We start from the raw sequence: 17,542 nt of genomic DNA on the forward strand, positions 1-17,542 counted from the left end.
GAACCCCATCACTGAAGGGTTATAAAAAAGGTCATCAAGAAGTCAGTTACTTGTCTTGTAGGAACTTGTTTATGAAACAAGAGCTGTAAACCACAAGCTATGCAGAAGTCGAGAACCACATCTGAAGATGTGCTGCCCTTTTCCCCTCAAGAGCAGCAGAGCAGCAGGCCCTCAGCAGCAGAAAGCACATCATCTTCAGGCACACCGCAGTGCCCTGCTGCTGCCTTAAGGTCCCCAGCAGCAACTCCCACATTACAGTCAATTAAAGGCAGATTCTGCCTATTAGGTGATCGTGGGCCCCATCCAATTAAGTGTGACTAATGTCATCTAGGAACTATTTTATGGAAACCCTGGATCAACAGGTTATTTTTGAGAAGGAGATGAATAAGAAAAATCTCTGTAGATCGAAGTCCCTGGACTGACAAATACTCCAGCTGTATCAAGAGAAACTGATGCACAAAGCATGTCTCATGCTACTTTGGATAAAGGACTGCTCACATGCTGCGCACTAGAAGCAAACAGAAATGTGTGCTGACTCACATGACCTCTCTATACTCCACAAATTGGAACCTGATAAATTCCACTTATTTGTGTCAAACCTCAGCCACACTGCCACTGAAAATACCACCGTCTGATACTGCACTGACAGCACTGCAAATTATTTACTATTCCCCAGAATCTGTCATGAGCCCCAAGAGTGGTTTCTCCATCAACTCTGCCCATTTTCATTTGATAAACAGTGACATTTCCCCTGCTTTACAACTGTAGCTAAAAATAGCATCTTTCATTTCATAACTTCCTGAATTTTATCAGCAATGTGTTTTATGCAGCAAGCACCAGCACTGGGAACAAGCTGAGGGTATGAATAGCTGTGAAGAGCCAACACAGGACTAAAGTAAATTAGGCACTGAAACAATCATCTCCCTCTTCAGAAGGTGATGCTTTGAGCAGATTACAAAATACCACAAACTGCAAACCAACACACCCCCTTTAAAAAACACATATCCAGGAAAACAATTCAAAGTTTTGGGGGGTTTTTTGTTCATTTTTTTGTTTATTTTTTTTTCATATTTTATTGAATGAAACAAAACAAAACAAACACAAGAAATAAGGTCACTGTTCTTCATGTCTCATCTCTACAGCAGTCGTTTGGAGTCAACAGCTAGAAGTTCCTCCAAGTGCAAAGGCCAAGACAGACCACAGTGCCACAATACCAGAGATTCTAAGGGACAAGAATAATAAAATGCCGTTAGGCTACTTATATTTATGGCTTAATTTTGTGTTTATTAAGCCCTTAGATTCTTTTCCAAACCATGTCAGGCCAGAAATTCACCCTTCATGAGCATTTCTGTCACCATCTCACAAGAGGGATGCACTTTGAACCTGGAATTCTCTCCCACTACCAAGCTTTCAACTCAGCTGTAGAAAAAAACCCCACATCCATCCCACACCTGAGATTCTGCCTCCCTCTCATCAAGCCTAGTAGAGCTGGCTTACAGTTAATTCAGATTACCACCTGTCTGTTACTACAGCATGTAAGTGGTTTTGTGCTATCCACGGTGTAACACTCCCAGGGTAACCATGATCAAGATTAAAGTCCAGTTGCCCAGGGCTGAAAGCTCATGAGCAGCCACCCAGCAGTTAGCACGCAAACCTTCTTCTGAGCCCCATTCTCCCCCGAGGGGCTGGCAGGAGGACACTGCAAAGGCGTGGCAGGCAGCTGCTGTGCCAGGGCGTCGGACTTGAAAGGAATGCTCCCCCTCTCCCCATTCCCGTGCTCCCGCAACTCACTGCAGCAGGCAGTTCACGCTCGGCGAGTGCCTCCAGTGGCGATAGACGGAGACCTGCAGGTGAGGGTGGTGCCTGTAATCCCGCAGGACGAGCCTGACGCTGCAATGAAAGCACGGCTTGAGCCTCAGCCCGCAGGCTGCTTGCAGCACCCCACAGCTCAGGGCAGGAATTTCTGTCCAAGAGCTGTCACAGCAGAGAGAGGGTGGGATGAAGGCCTGGATCAGGGGAACAAAGGACTGAAAATCAAGACTTTCTGATCACTTACTGCTTGTACTGACTGGAGAGCAGAATGAACTGGTTCTTTGAAAGCCGTCTGACATCAAAGCGACAACGAGCTTTAAACTCCTGGTAAATCTGTCTCTCAGTCAGCCCTGGCCAGCCTTGGACATGAACAATCAAGGCAGGGGGATGACGGCAGGGAACATCTTCCCCAGAAAAATTCTGGAAAATGGACAACATTGAGACCTATCTGAATTTGGAAGTACTACAGAGGCACTACTAATATAATCAGAAAATATGCAAAACATGACAAATAAATGACAGGTTGTATAATACAGCTGTTGGTGTAATTTTTTTTTTTTTGCCCCAAGATTCATCTAAATATGGTCATAAAAGCAAACTGTCATGACTACCATGGAGAAACTACCTGAGAAACAGCAATGTAAACTGACTAATGCCATCTTACAGAATAAAAGTATGAATGCATTTCACAAAGCAGAAATTCAACTCACTGGACATTTTAAAAGGTTCACTGTGTCACTTGTATGATGACAATTTCTGCCAAGGTGGGCCCAGCACCGGTGGATTCCTCTCCTCTAATGAAGCCATCAAGTAGGCTACTGACCTATGCACCCCACAAACAGGTCACAGACCTGCAATTCATACGCACAATGCTTGAAACACCACCTCGGATGAAATTCACTTTGTTCACATGCTCGGCTAACACGGTGAGATACTGTGAGAAAGAAGGATCAGCCTCCACTGCATCACTAAATCAGAAAACAAAAGAGAACAAAGTTTTGTTTCTCCAGTGCTGCACTGCTCCACAGTGTCAAGCTCTTCAACTAGTGACAGAATAGGTATTTCAGATCTTAATATCTTCCTACAGAAGTCAAAAAGCTGCAAGGAAAGGGAACTTAACTGAAGGCACCGATTCACAGAGATTTCAAAAATGGAAACTAATGGAAAATTATTTGACCCTTACCCAAGTGAACTGAACTTGAGAGAGCTTGTTCAAGAATAAAGAAGTCACAACGTCATTTCCCAACCTCTGAGCCATCACATGGCCCCTGATTTCATTTTTAAAATGTCAGCTTTGACATAAAACTACTACTTTCAGATTTATAAAATAAAAATCTAATTAGAACATGACATTTCCAATAACACTTTCTTTTGTCCAAAAGGAAGGCCAGCCTGCGATACAAAAAGTCAGCCAGAGCAAAAGGAAGACTGTTTTTCCATGGGACCCATCCACGTAATGCAATTTTCAGTCAACACTTAAAACATTACTCACTCTGTGGATCTGCACAGTAGCAAATGAGCTGACATCAGAAGAACTAGAAAAAGGAAAAATGAGATGGCATTAGAACACAGCTAGAGAAACAGAGCTAAATACATAGAAAGCAAAAATGCACTGAAGTGCAGTTAAGTTACTAAGAGCAACAGACTGTATATAAACAAGTATTTCTTAACATCAAATAGATGTACAGAGAAGGAAAGGATTGCCAAATCCCAACACAAACTCTGAAGGAGTTTTTAAGAAGCATTTTACCTGAACCACAGAGAAATGCATCATAGCCTGCCTCATGAGGAGATTTCTTCTCAGCTGTAAGTGTTCAACAAAATCAAGAAGAAGTAAACACATTTAGCATGCTGTGAAAACTGCTGCACTGCAGAATCCTAATTCATAAGATCCACTATTCTGGAGGTTCTTCCCCCCCCCCCCCCATCAGCTCTGTTTCCTTCCTCACCCTGAAAACTTTAGACTCAGTAAAAAGTCTGTGCTTCTAGCATGCATTTTAAAACAACACCAAAAAAAAAAAAAAAAAGGCAGCAGTTACATGAATGTCCGAAAAGCTTAGCACATTAAAAAATTGCAACTTTTATGAAAGTCTAAACCAAACTGTGTCATCTGTGTCATTAATGGTACGGGAACCATTTCAAAACACAGGAGGCCCTGTGGTGCAGGACACAATGCTGCCAGGAGAAGCCAGAAAACATCTGCCTCATAGCCAGTATCACACCATGTCCTGGACACAACCTCCCGCACAGGCTTCACTAACCCTGCACACCAGCCATCGAGCTCCTGCTACTTTGCCATTAGCTCCTTCTACTTTCCCTTCTAAGACAGCTGTTTCCCACCTCCCCTTGCCCCTTCCAAGGGCTGCTGACTCTTCACAGCCACATCACGTTCAGTTCAGCCCAACATAGTGTAAATGCTGTCTGTGCCAGCAGCATGATGCAAACCTGCCCTGTGCTACCCTCAGCAGCTACCAGGGACATGCAGAACACACGTCTCAGGAGCCCAGGCTTTGGGTCTGGACTAAAACGTGTATCAGCAGCTCTGGGCAAGTTCAGCAGACCCACTGCTATTCAGCCATGCTTTGTATGTGGACATCCACAGAGTCAAACAAACCTCCTTTGATCTATCTGACCTTGAAGATGTGCTTAAGAACATACCGTATCTTGAGCAGCCACTTGCAAGAGCTATCACAGGGCATGGTGGACCTTTGGGATTTAGGTTGCTGCTGACGACAAGTGGACATGTAAGATTTTGGTCTTTCCTCAGTATGTCAGAGAAAAGTTACTGTTCTCTAGTGACCTGTAGCTTCATTTCAGAAAAAGCTACTGGAGACTTTAAAAGGAACTTCGGTAGGCCTCTGTGAAAAGGCCAAAATACTTACTTGTGTAGTATCTACCAGTCTTCTTCCTGAAAACTAACTCCTAAATACTTCCATTGTCTCTTGCCTCACTCAAAACTTGTAAGCAGCAAATCTGGTCTAATTGCATACAAAAACCAATGTAAGCAGAACTAAAACTGCAGGGAAAGGGATTGACTAGATGGTTCTATTTGAATGGGGAACTCTGGAGGATAAACAGATACTCCTGGAATGACTGAAATAAAAGAAAGAACAAACAACAAGAATATGCAGTCTGAAATTGCTAATAAACAAACAAACAAAACCTCAGAATCCCAGTACTGTTTAAAAAAAATATATTAATTTTGTGTAGGAACCCAGAGTGCCAAGAATATTTCTCTGCCTGTTTAAGGGTTTTTACCCCCCTGAGCAACACTGTTTTAACCTCCAACCTTGGAAAAAATTACCAACGATCAGACAAGAACTAGAAAATACAGTGGTGTGAATTAGGTGATAGACTACTATGTAAGATTGTCACAGGGTGAAAAGTTTAGAGGTTTTGGGCTTCTCTTTGTAGTAAATAAATAAGAGTAAAAAATATCAAAATGGAGAATTGTTGTTGTTCTCTAAACCTTCTTCTCCTTCTTCTACTACTCCATGTTATGCAGTAAAAGTAGTTTGGAGTGATTGGATAGAGAATTCCACAGTTCCTGCCCGTGTTACTGAATAATTGGTAGGAAAGTGAAAATAATGTACGTTTCTAGTAACCATTGGTTAAATTATCTTTAAAAGGCTGTGTAAATCTTGATAATTAGACTTCTCTCCTGCTTTCTGTGCTCTATGTTATGCCTGGGTCATGCTAGTGACTCTGTTCCTCTGATAAGACTTAATAAACAACTATCTGGCAGCATTGAAACTCCAGGAAAAGTCTCAGTTTATCTTTGAAACTCCTTGCAAGAACTTTTAGAAAATTGTCTCCCATCAGGAGGGATTTGATTTATGGCATGGTTCAGTGACAATTTTGCATCTCCTTCTTGGGAGTAGGGAGTAATGGGAAACAGGAAAAATTTTCCTTTCCTTAGCAAAATTGACATGGAAAAAATTAATTCACGGAAGAAGTGTGAAATAAGTCTCCCACCACATCATGACTAAGCTCACAAGATACAATATCTACTCGTGCTCCATTTGAACATCGTATTTAGTTACTGCTTTGGGCTCAGTGCAGCTGTCTCTTAGGACAGGCATTTGAAATTAGGATGTATTTTCACCAAGAACTGAATCTTACTCATTTCAGAACATAACATAAGCAACATAATTCTCAAGCTGTGTGTACGGCTGTCTGCAAACCGTATCTGTGACCAAGGAAATAACAGTGATTCAATATGAGAAGTGACTCAGAAGAAATAATTTACTACACAATTACTTTATAAGAAAGATGTGCAAATCCTTTGCTCTTAAATTTAGAAAGACAATAGTCCCATTGAAAAACATTTGAGAGGAAGGAAATGGCTGACTATGAAATATCTTTCCAAAGAAGACACAGGGATTGCTGAAACTCTATTGCCCACCACTTACCTGCACAGAACTGCATACACCTCCAAAAGACTAGATACTCGAGGAAACAGACATTTCTATAAAAGAAGACTGTATGAGAAAACTGACCAAGACAGACCTTATGGTGAGTTCAATTACTTGCACTGCCAATTTGTTAAATAAAACCTAAAATTAGAACATCCCAAGGCAACACTGAGAACTGGTTGCAGTTCTGTAACCACAGGGCACTGAGGAAAAATATCCCCTCTCTTGGGCGAAACACATTTGAACTTCAAACAAAAAGACCTGTGCATCTCACCTTCTGCACAGATTTTGTTACAGTCTTGGTGTCTATGATGACAGGAAACAGATTGTGAATGTTCCTTTTAAACTCCTCATAGCTTTCTGTAAGCAAAGCACATGTGGAAAAAGGGATCATGAAACTGGGGAAAAGCCAATGGTATTGCAAAGTAATCGGAAAGAGAAGTGACAGCAGGCAACGATGCACTCTCCAGCATTTGGAGCTCAGAAGAGGCAACCAGCCCTGCTGCTTGCTAAGCCCTGCAGGTGTCTGTAGTGACAAGTGGCCACGGCACCTCCTGTTCCACCCCCAGTGCAAAGGCAGCAGCCCGGGACAGCAGCTATGCACAGCAGTACCTGGCAGGGGTCTGTAGAACTTGTCGTGAAGATGCATAAGGTCCATAAACATGTTGTGTCCCACCAGGGGCTACAGGAGGAATGTAAACGTAACAGCCATTGGAGTACATTTCTGAAGAGAACTCAGAGATAAACAAGACAGGCACACTCAACAGGAGTAACCCTTTCCTCCAGCAGACAGCATCCACACACACTCGCACAGGAGTCATTCAGGCTGCAAGGCTCACAGGACTACTGCCTGCAGGAAATCAACTTGTGGACTCTCTGAGAGGATATTGTCTCAGCAGCATTCTATTTTCAGTAGACCTAAGGAGCCAGGTGGATTCTCAGTTCAGCTGAACAATGTTCCAGCGTTCAGATTTATATGCTCACTCACAGGGGCAGGGACAGTCTTTGCTGCACATCACCCACAGTCTTCTAAAGCTGAAATGCATTTGATAGGCTGCATACAGAACATAAGAATTTCCACACAAAGTCAGACCAATGGTCCACATGGTCCAATACCTGGTCTGTCTCATGCTGAAAAAGCTCAGCTTGCCCAAAAGGCAAGAATCTGCTCAGCTTTCTTAGATGGTGACTCAAACCATAACACCAGGATTTTTAATATTGCACTTAACACAGCTAATTAAAAAGAGCTGAAAAATGAGAGTAGGGTTAAGGCATTTTACCTTATTGGCTTTAACCAGTATCTGGAAGAGGTTGGTGAAGCCCCGGGCAGACAGGAGAATGAGCTTTTTCTGACAGTGGTCATAAGAAGAGTTCTCCAGAAGCTGACGATGCTCTGGACTCACTTTTTTTACCATTACCTAAAAAGAACAGTTACTGAGTATCTCAGCCTCCCACGTTAGTTCATTACTTACTGGACTTCAGTAATGCTGAGGTCAAGTTCAGCTTCAAGGCACTGGAGGACAGAAAAACTGCATCCCCTAGGACCTTGGGACTGTCTCACTTCTATATGGAGATCAATGCTCCAGTAACTAAACAGGCCTCCTCAAAGTGAGTCTTATTAGTGCTTCTCTACTTAAGAGGATGATTCCTACCAAAGGGTTTTTCTGAGCACAAATGAACCTAATTTCATTTAACTTGATACCAATATGGCAAGTTCATGCTACCAAAAACCCAGAAACAAACAGCAATCATACAAGCTGAGTCCCCAAAGGCAATGCTTCAGATGAGAAGGCTGGGTAAATCTGACATTCTGGGGACATTGGTTATCAGACGAAAGCAGGACTAATCCAAAAAAAAAAGATTTCTGTAAGCTAATTCTAAGCAACTAACTGACATTGTACTCATAACCACGGTTTGAGAAGTCCACAGCCATAGTTTTAATACATAAAATATTGCACCAAATGTAAAATACCAGTAGTTAATAGCAAAACAGCAAATCACAGCGTAAAAATCTTCAAAGCAACTTCATGGCAGAAGTAAACAAAGGAAAACCACAAAAAAGGCTAAAACTGTACATTCTTGTGGAGGTATTGAAAGAGGGACCTAATTTTAAGTCTGAAGACACAGAGAGGGTGCCTCCAAAAGTGCTCCAAGCATTTCCATTTAAAGGGATTTAGTGACTACAGGACAAACAGAAACCAGAGTTGCTCGGTTTTCTGTATCCCTTTTCCTAGGATCCCAAAATCAACATTTCCTTCGTCATTGTCTTCTCCTCCTTGACCCTATCATTAGAAGTACAAGCAACATTTCAGACTCCCTGCAAGAATGCCAGTCCTATCTGTCCAGAGAGAAATCCTCTTTTTTAAAGGTCCACATTTCCATCTCACCTTCTTGTCTCCAAGAGGCTCTGTCCAAACATTTTCGAGAGCCTGCCTCAGAACCAGCTGAACTTCAAGCACATGATCGCCTATGACACACACACACAAAAAAAAAGGCAGTAAAAGCAGTAAAAGCTTCAGAGGTACAGGCAAGGAAAAGTGTATTAAGGAAAACACATCATTCTTCTAGACAGATGGACTGACCACATGTTTCTCCCCCAGTGTATAGAAAAATATTTCTCAGCATATGACCCTGGGATATTACCATACACCATGACAGAAAGAAAACAAAACTAACAAAAAACAACATAGACACACACACAAAAAAACAAACCAAACAAAAAAAAAAACACCCAGAGAAAAAAAAAAAAACACAAAAAAGAACCCCAAAAATTACAGTGAAAGTTTCAGGCAAATGAGCTTTTGTAAGTACATGGGGGAAAAGACCAGCTGAAGAGAAGAGGGAGGAAGGCTCCTACTCTGAAAAAGACACTGTCTGGTTTTGGACAGTTTCAGAGAAACAAACCGAGAAGCCAAGCACACAAGGGATACCAATGCATTCTCCCTCACAGCTGATAAGGAACTAACCCAGTCCTTTTCTGAATAGCATTAAAAGTGACACCTGAATCAGTCTTCTTGCTTACTTAAATAAATGTCTTTCTTATCACAGGTGCTCACCATTGCCAGACTCTATTAAAATATCAGTATCATATCTAGCTGACAAAGCAGATAAAAAGCACAGCACAGTCTCCACCCCTCCTATTGCATACTCTGCAAATAAACATAACAGACAAAGCCTTGAATACTCTGCTCTTCCTAACCTTTTCTATATTTTATTCCCTGACCTAGAAGATTAAGTTTGGGGTTGTATGAGTAAACCCACAAATTATTCCTTGCAAAAATTCCCTGTCCTTCAAGTCAGCACAGAAGTTCCTCAGCTCTGCTATAGTGCTCCCAAAACCTAACACAGGGGGTAAGGGGCCTGTTTATCCCCACTGGCATATATGTGTCTCTGTGGGGTTCCCTGTTGCTCCACGTGACAGGCACTAAACTCTGAAAGGAGGGAAAGAAAGTAAACAAAAAACAAGATCACCCAGGATTTAAAACACATAAAAGATTATTCTGATTCAGAGCAACTACTCTAGCAAATTCCCCAGTTGCTGCTCAGAAGCACAAAATGTAAGTCAATGCTCCAAGCATCCAGACATCCACTTAGGCTTCAGAAAGACCCACCACCCCAACAGAGCAGAAAAGCAGAGCCCAGAGATGAACTCCCGACAGGAGCTGAAGTGTAAACTGGGGTAAAGAGTTGTAAAGGCAGGATGGGCACTGGTGCTTTCCCTCTCAACAGAGCAATTTAACAGAAGAAAGGACAGTAGCAGCCCCAGAGATTCACGAGAAGTGATGAAGCCACTCAGAGCCCACAGGTGCCTAAGGGAGGCACTGTTTCATACCATTCAGATCCTGCAGAATCATAGTATCCTCTTCTTTTGCTACAGCTATCCAAGAGGTCACTTCGTCAATAGCTTTCTTCAGGACATCCCTGTCTGCATTGCTAGTGCTGGATGAGAGGAAAGAGGCAGTGTGAGAAGTGCTCTTTACAGGTGAAGCCTGTACAGCCTTGTTGCAGGAATGCAAAAGCTTCACTTCCCAGCATGAACCCAATTCTCCACATTGTATCCTGTGACATTGACCTTCCTTCAGAGAGCACGGCATGCTGGAACAGCTGGCAGTGAGGCGTTCAGACCAACATGTTTCAGCATTTCTACAAAATGTGATCTGAGTGAAGTTGAGCCATGAACGTAGTCAGTACTGAGTGAGGAGACACTTCTCTGAAAAGTGCTCACCTGCAGACTTTCCAGGTACCTGCTAAGAGGCGCTGCCTAAGGATCTTCTCCTGTACCTCATTCATGTATGGGATTCCATCTTTGAGGAACTGAGGGGAGAGAAAATGATAGGTTGGTTACATTCCCCTGGATTTTCTCACAGCACATTAGAGAGTTAGCAGGTTAGTCAGGACAACCAAATTGTAGGCAATCCAACAGGTATGGAGGAAAGGAAAGGATATTTGTCAACTATAATCAATTTTTTTGCTCTGCTTTTACCTTTCCTTTCATAAGATAATTCAAACTGTCAAGATATCAGATGCTTCCTGCCCAAAATTGCAAAACAGTACTCTTATGTGATGACAGAATCTGAATTTAATGGGAAATGTGGCAATACACAGGATGTAGGTAAACTGATACTTCTGCACCTTCATAGAATGTAAAGACACCCACCAGGGTCTGTTTAGTAAATCCTTGGCTCACAACAGATAGGTTTTTGGGGTTTTTTTGAGGCAGGAGAATCTGTCTGAGGCTGCCAAGGATGTGGTTATTGCCTTTACATTAGTTCAGAAAAAACAGCACTCACTACCCCTCTGTCGATAATGAACTGCATGATGCATTCATAGTTTAGGAAGATGCTATTTACTCCAGAAACCTAACATTTAGGGATATTAATCCTGATTTCTTCTGCAGTTGCACAGATTTCTTCTGTTCTGCAATTCTGGCAGAGAGATTACATACCTTGTTGTAGTCAAAGCCATAATGAGACAGGAACTGAATACTAGATGCAGAGAGGGTGAATTCGACATCCCTTATTCCCAGTGTTGAGGGAAAGAGAAAAAAATTGTATGAATGCACCACATACCTAAAATGAAAAGAAAAATATCTCTAGAAGATAATTACAAGAAATAATTCCACCCGAAGGCAATTATGTATAAAATCTCTACTGCACTATCCTCACTGTAATGGAAAACTGCTTTTTTACTTACTTGCTTGAATTTTCTTTTGAGAATATTGCCAGCCCTGCAAGAAAGAAACCTCTGTTGAGATGGCAGTGTTTAGCTGGATGTCTACAGACAGTGTGCAAATTAGATAAGGGATGTGGGGAACCCCTCAAGAAGTACATGTTTTCCATTCACAAATGTCACTGTGCCAATCTTAGCACCAACTGCTGGGCCACTCCCCAGATCCCTGAGAGCTGAACACGACAAGCCTTTACTGCTACGTGGGAAAAGGAGTCAAATCTGAATTAAACAACAAATAGACTGAGCAATGGGCAAGAGGTGAGCTGGTGATGAGTCTCTGACTGTGCATACACAGCTGAGTTTGTGGGTCCTACTACACTACAAAAATGTTTGGAACAAGCTGGGCACCACAGAGGACTGAAACATGGGTTTTACTTACCCAGTTCTTTTTTTCTTCTGTTAATCCCTAAAAGGCACACTAAGATCTTACATACCCCAGGACTTTAAGCAGTATTTCAAACTGTTTTCGAGCTGGCTTCTTGACTCCTTACTGGTTGTTAATTGTCAGTAGCCCTCCTCCACAGGGCCTTTCTCGCGTTGATTTGTTATTTTAGGAATGACAGAAATAGGAGCCTTCATTTTCCTCGTAGTCCCCTTCCTCATCATGCACTGTATTATCAAATGACACAGCTTTGAACAGGAGCTGCTGTCATATGCTTCTTGCTTGCATCCTCTGATTTAAAAGCCTTGCATTTTTAACTGCAACCCTTAAATATGGTCAACTTTAGACCAGTAAAAAGTATATAGCCCACCTGAGTTTACATTATTGATTAAAAAGTTGATAGTGTTAAACATCAAAGGGGAAAAAAAAACCCAACAAGCAAATGTCTCTGGAATGAGTGATTTCAGGCCAGAGCCACCTGCCGGACCCACCTGTTAGCAGAAGCCCAGTTACCTGTAAGACCTCGGGAAATCACTTTCCGTGTCAAAGCAGCACTTACCAAGCTGAACAAGAGTGAAGCGCTGAACACTCTGCCTGGCCTTCACATACCGCTCGGCAGGGGAGTCAAACAGGCTAGGAACAAAACCAGAGTTGGGGAAAGGAGAGCAGACACACGAAAGTTTGCTATGCACAGGTTGTTCTCACAGGGCTAGAGCAACAAGCCTTCCTCACATTTCAAGTCCAACAGCTTTACCTGGGCTCGTTGTTTTGTACGGAAGTTGAATGCAAGCCAGTAAACTCCATATCAAGGGCTGTTGAAATGGAAAGAACACAAGAGAATCTGAAACTTGAGGCATGTGCTTCACCAGCAAGAGGAAAGGGCTCTCTCAAACACTTATCTTCACCGTAACCTTTGTCAAATCACCAGCAGCAAGCTCAAGAAAAAAGGTTGTGGGGCTTACACCTCCAGCTACCTCACCCTTGTGGCAGGATGAGGCAGGGACACCTCCCCCACGCCCCTAAGGAAGAGCCTGCCTCACCCTGTGCTGTGTTCGTGCCCCTTTCCCGAACCCCGTAACACCCCAAGCCCCCAGCCCGCCGAGCCGAGGCCAGCACCGCAGCCAGGGCTCCCTTTCCAGCCTCGCCTGTTTGAATGCCCGCGCCTCAGCGCTCGCTGTTCTGGGCGCAGCAGCGCCATTATCGGCTGCAACACCCCTCAGCGCCCGGGTCCCTACGTCGGGCAGAGGCCAGCCGCCCCCTGCGCGGCCGGGCGGGGGCCGAGGGCAGCACTGGGGCCGGACGAGACGCCCCGAACTCTCACCCACGAAGGCGGCGCGCAGGATACGCCGCCTGAGCCGCGGCAGGCGCCGGGCAAAGCCCTCGGCGCCCACCTCCATCACCGCCCTCCCGCGGCCCGGCGCGCCTGCGTGCCCGGCGCTGTCCGCGGGGCGGGCCCGATCCACAGTAAGGGATGGGAAAGGCAGCACCACGGGAGCTTCCAGCGTGACCTGAGCGGCGGGAGGAAAAGACGGAAAGGTTTAGGCTGGAAATTGGAGAGGCTGCGGGGCCGCCCCGCACAGCCCGCGCTCACAGGGAGCGCAGACACAGCTCCTGCTGCGCGTCTGCCGGAAATAGAGAGCGCACAGAGGCCGTCACTGGCTGAGAGTTGTTACTATGAACCAACGACTAGGTAAGAATCCAGTCAAACTGCGGTGTTTTTTTCATTATGTCAGTTGAACGGTGAGGATTTAGTACGGATGCCAGAACCGGGCCGGGCTTACCCCGCAGGCTGCTGTAGCCCGGCACACAACCGAGGCGTTCCCTTCTCCTGCCCCAGAGCCCGCAAACACGAGGCAGCAGGTACAGCACAGGGACACAGCTACACGAGTTGCACTGACCAGGCTGGCCTCCCTGAACTTCCCTGTCAGAGGGGTGCAGACATACTTAGTGTGGGGATTTCACAGCCTGGTCATGCTCGGGAGCTCTGCCGAGCCATCAGGCAGAGACGCTGACAGCACCAGCCTGCAGCACGCAGCCAACACAGGGAGATAATGGCGCTTCTTACTCCCTACAGCAGGCATTTGTGCAGCTTCCCTCCTAGACCTATCCATGTCGTTAAGCAGTTAGAATCTCAGATTGCAAGAAAGGTGCAAAGATGAGTTAGAGGAATTTAAACTTTTCACCAAGATTAGCACATTACTTCATCACAGTTCTCAACATTCATATAATGACTACATTTTGCTAGATTAGACTGGCAGTGTACAGGGATCAAATACCAAAGCATTTCCAGAGTTCAGGTTAGAACAAAGAAAGTCAAATCTTAAAAATAAAATATATTTTTAAAATGTAGAATTATTAATAAATTCTGTCAGGCTGAACTATGGTAAGTTTATTCTAGCCCTAAAGGTGTTGATCATTTTAGAATAAAGAATATGAAACACTTCTACCCATTTGGAAATATTTTATTATATGATGATACATTTCAACTTTTGCCAGCTCTGGACCTTCCCTCTGCCAATACACAAACCAAAAGAAGTGATCCTCATTCCTTTGAAAGTCTTCCCAACAATCTCCATTTTACTGATAGAGTCTTCGTGGCTCACGCAGAACAACACCACCCTCCTCCATAGCTTTCTCGAATTCCTGAATCTTGTTTAAAAGATAAACACAAATAAATTTTAAAAATTTTAAAAGCCAGCAGCACTGAAATATCGGTGAGGACACGTTACATCGAGGGGCAGAGGGTAATGGCCTCATGGAAGCATAATGCCAGGAACTGCAGCTTGTTAAAGCTACCCTGCTGAGTGTTGCAAGGAGGGATTGTCAAGCCACATAAGAAAATTAATGGTGAAGAGAAGTAAAATTAATACCTAAAAAGGAAAAAAGGGCCAAAGGAATAAGGAGATGGGTACTTGCCGAGTCACAATGGTGCTCCCAGGGGATAATGGCTTTAAAGTTCACAAAGTTGATTCCTGCTTCCAAACAGCGCTGTGCCATTACACGGCCAAGGTTTTTGCATGCGGCTACTCCCTTGGGACTGTATAAGTGTCTCTTTATGGCCCACTCTCGGGTAGAGGCAGATACCACAACATCCCCGTTAGAGCGCTCAACAAAGGCTTCCACGTAATGCTGCGTCCGCTCGAGCCGTAATCTGAGTGCAGGAAAGAAATAACATGGGATTATAATGTCTTTTCCAGAGAACACAGTCAAATGCTTACATTTTATTAAATAAAATTTAATGTACTGGTGTATTACATTATATTGTAATTTTACTTATTAAGACATATAATAGGACTCAGTTGGGAGCAAAGGGTTAAAAGCAGAAGAATGGTGAGGAAGATTTGCTCAAGTGACCTTGCAGCTGGGAATGGAAAGGCCTGCAGAATAACATTGTGGGAAACCCCATGTATTATGCCTACTGATGTTTATCCTCTGTCTGTTTTGAGAAGTAGAATCTCTGTGTGGACATAACATAGGTGTTTGAAGAGACTTGGAGGCACTCTCATGGATGTGCTTGAGCTCCCTGTTTTGATAGGCAGAAGATCAAAGCTCGGAGATCATAAAAAGCACGGGGGAGAGCACAGCACGATGGTAAGCCTAAATGCTCTTAATAAATGGGTGCCAACAGCAGGCCCACCACCTGCACAGATTAGGCCTAACAATGCCTGCATTCCCACCTGTGTGTCTCTGCCTTGGTGTTGCCTTGGGATCCTCCAGTTAGAGAGGCAGTGAAATAAATGTACTCTTTGTATTTCAGCCGTAGTTTTGTGGTTGTTCCCGCTGCCTGCCTGTGTTGACTCACACAACTCCTGTTACTAGCTCAGAAGAGTGAAATTCCAAGAGCAACTTTTCATCAGTTACTCAGGGCCACAGGCCTACATTGCCTCAGACCAGCACCACTCCAAACTAAGCACTGTACACCTGCACAGTGTGGAACAGATCTATGTATGATGAGAAGAACTGCTCCAGCAGAAATGGGACTTTAAGGTCACTATGTAGTCCCTTTAAGGCTTGTGCTGACACAGCAGATAACTACTTCTTGACATCTGCAATTGGCAGAAAGTACCTCATAAGCTTCCACACGTAACAATAGATTATTTATTAGGAGCAACTATTTCTTATTGTACTGTACAGTATCGGCTTTCCTGGTATGAACAAACTGGATGGGGCTCTCTGCACAAGAACAAAATAAAGACTTTGAAATACTAGCTTAAAATGAACTTAAAAAAAACAAACCAAAACCCACAAACATAAAACAACTCCAGACAGACTATTATGGTGCCTCAAATAAAACAATGAAGCATGGTAAGCACAGGAGTAAGAGAATCCCGAGTTAAAAAGCTGTTGCTTAAGCAACATTACTGTTGCTTTAACAACAGATGGAAAAATCTTGACCACATATGCTGACTTTCACATGCTGCTAGTCCACTGTTCTCTGAACACAGAAGACACCTGCTGATTAGGAAACACTAATGTGATAACTGATTCAGCAACCCAAAATACACATTTTGTATGTGGGTTTCTGGGATTTGTTTTGGTATGGTTTTTTTCTTTTGGAGTCTTCATTTCTGGCAGTGACTTCCTGACTGACCTGTGCCAGAACTCACGCTTTGGCCAAGTTGTCTTCCAGCCACGCTCCTTCCTAGCCAGGGCCATCTGCTCCAAGTTCCGAGGATTTCTGTTAGTGAAGTTTGGGGCAACGACCTCATTTTCACTTGTGTCCACTTCGGGCTCAGTTTTCAGACTGGCTGTAGTTGATGCAAAACGAAGACCTTGGGAGGGAGAGCAGATAAAAAAGCACCAAAGATTAAAACATGTAGTGCAGACAGTAGAATGGATACAGTACAGAATGACACAGCTTAGAGAAGTCAGCAGGACAAAATCATCTTGCTTTTAGTTTTTAAGCACTTAACAGGTGGATGACAAGACCTCGACCTGTTTCCCCAGTTTATGAGGTGAACTGCAAGTATACTAACGCCGTTTCTGAGCTCGTACATAAAATACAAACTCACGCGTGACTACGACCAAGGCTTTACAAAACACTGAAAGCGAAGTACACAAGGAACCAGAGACATCACTAACTACCAAATAACAAGGTATAAACCCTTCATCCTTGGCACAGCAGCACCGCCAAGACCCCCGGCCGCCGGATCGCCCCGGGAGCACGGAGGTCGCGGAGCCGCCGCCGGGAAAGGCCGGCACGGCGAGCCCTGGGCTTACCCGCTGCACGGAGCCCACCGGCCGGCAGCAGCAGGCGGCTGCTCAGCGCCATGGGGAGCAGGACCGGCCAGAGCCCCGGGCGGCCGTCACTCCCCTCCCTCCACTCGGGGACACCCGGGCGCCGCCATGCGCGAGGGGCGGCGCTTCCCGCGGAAGCGGCCGCGGGAGTTCCGCCGCCGGCGGGGTCGGGCGGAAGCGCCGAGCACGGGGCCGCTCCCGGTGCGCCGGCAGAGCCGCCCCCAGCGCCCGCTCCCCGGGGAAGGGTGCCCGTGTGTCACTCGCATCTCACAAAATAGAGCAGAAAACACTTCCCCGACTCGGGGAATCATGTTTTAACTTTTCCCCATGGAAAGAGGGCTTTAGGAAATGCCGGCCTCCAGAGACTGGGTCGGCGTTTTCTGGAGCGGGTCTAAGGAAGAGGGATCAAGGCGCGGAAGGGAAAGGGGAGTGGGTGAGAGCAACAATAGGTGTTTCGGGAACTACC

General features: G+C 44.6%; 2 protein-coding genes across 8 annotated transcripts; both read right to left on the minus strand.

The window, feature by feature from the left end:
- Positions 1–1,022: 1,022 nt before the first annotated feature.
- PNLDC1 (PARN like, ribonuclease domain containing 1) lies at positions 1,023–14,183 on the minus strand. Of its 7 annotated transcripts, none has more exons than XR_004238747.1 (19): positions 13,160–14,183; positions 12,593–12,650; positions 12,398–12,471; positions 11,421–11,454; positions 11,173–11,296; positions 10,453–10,541; positions 10,060–10,166; positions 8,615–8,694; positions 7,508–7,645; positions 6,840–6,909; positions 6,502–6,587; positions 6,225–6,280; positions 4,471–4,538; positions 3,563–3,616; positions 3,305–3,347; positions 2,698–2,780; positions 2,057–2,232; positions 1,792–1,890; positions 1,023–1,222 (listed from the first exon to the last, which is right to left on the minus strand). XR_004238747.1 is itself a non-coding variant. In XM_032101818.1 (19 exons), exons 1-19 carry the CDS (start codon positions 13,233–13,235, stop codon positions 1,156–1,158), a joined length of 1,545 nt encoding a protein of 514 aa, XP_031957709.1. In that variant the 5' UTR covers positions 13,236–14,183; the 3' UTR covers positions 1,023–1,155. The 7 variants fall into 7 exon arrangements, 5 of the variants coding, with proteins under 5 accessions (XP_031957709.1, XP_031957708.1, XP_031957707.1 ...); XM_032101818.1 differs by having other exon boundaries at positions 2,681–2,780; positions 11,173–11,242; XM_032101817.1 differs by having other exon boundaries at positions 2,681–2,780; positions 4,471–4,535.
- Positions 14,184–14,284: 101 nt separating this feature from the next.
- MRPL18 (mitochondrial ribosomal protein L18) lies at positions 14,285–17,212 on the minus strand. Its single transcript, XM_032101822.1, has 4 exons — positions 17,059–17,212; positions 16,430–16,610; positions 14,755–14,989; positions 14,285–14,487 (listed from the first exon to the last, which is right to left on the minus strand). Exons 1-4 carry the CDS (start codon positions 17,108–17,110, stop codon positions 14,416–14,418), a joined length of 540 nt encoding a protein of 179 aa, XP_031957713.1. The 5' UTR covers positions 17,111–17,212; the 3' UTR covers positions 14,285–14,415.
- Positions 17,213–17,542: the final 330 nt, after the last annotated feature.

The sequence above is a fragment of the Corvus moneduloides genome, chromosome 3, assembly GCF_009650955.1.
Source record: "Corvus moneduloides isolate bCorMon1 chromosome 3, bCorMon1.pri, whole genome shotgun sequence".
In the NCBI taxonomy this organism is placed as follows: domain Eukaryota; kingdom Metazoa; phylum Chordata; class Aves; order Passeriformes; family Corvidae; genus Corvus; species Corvus moneduloides.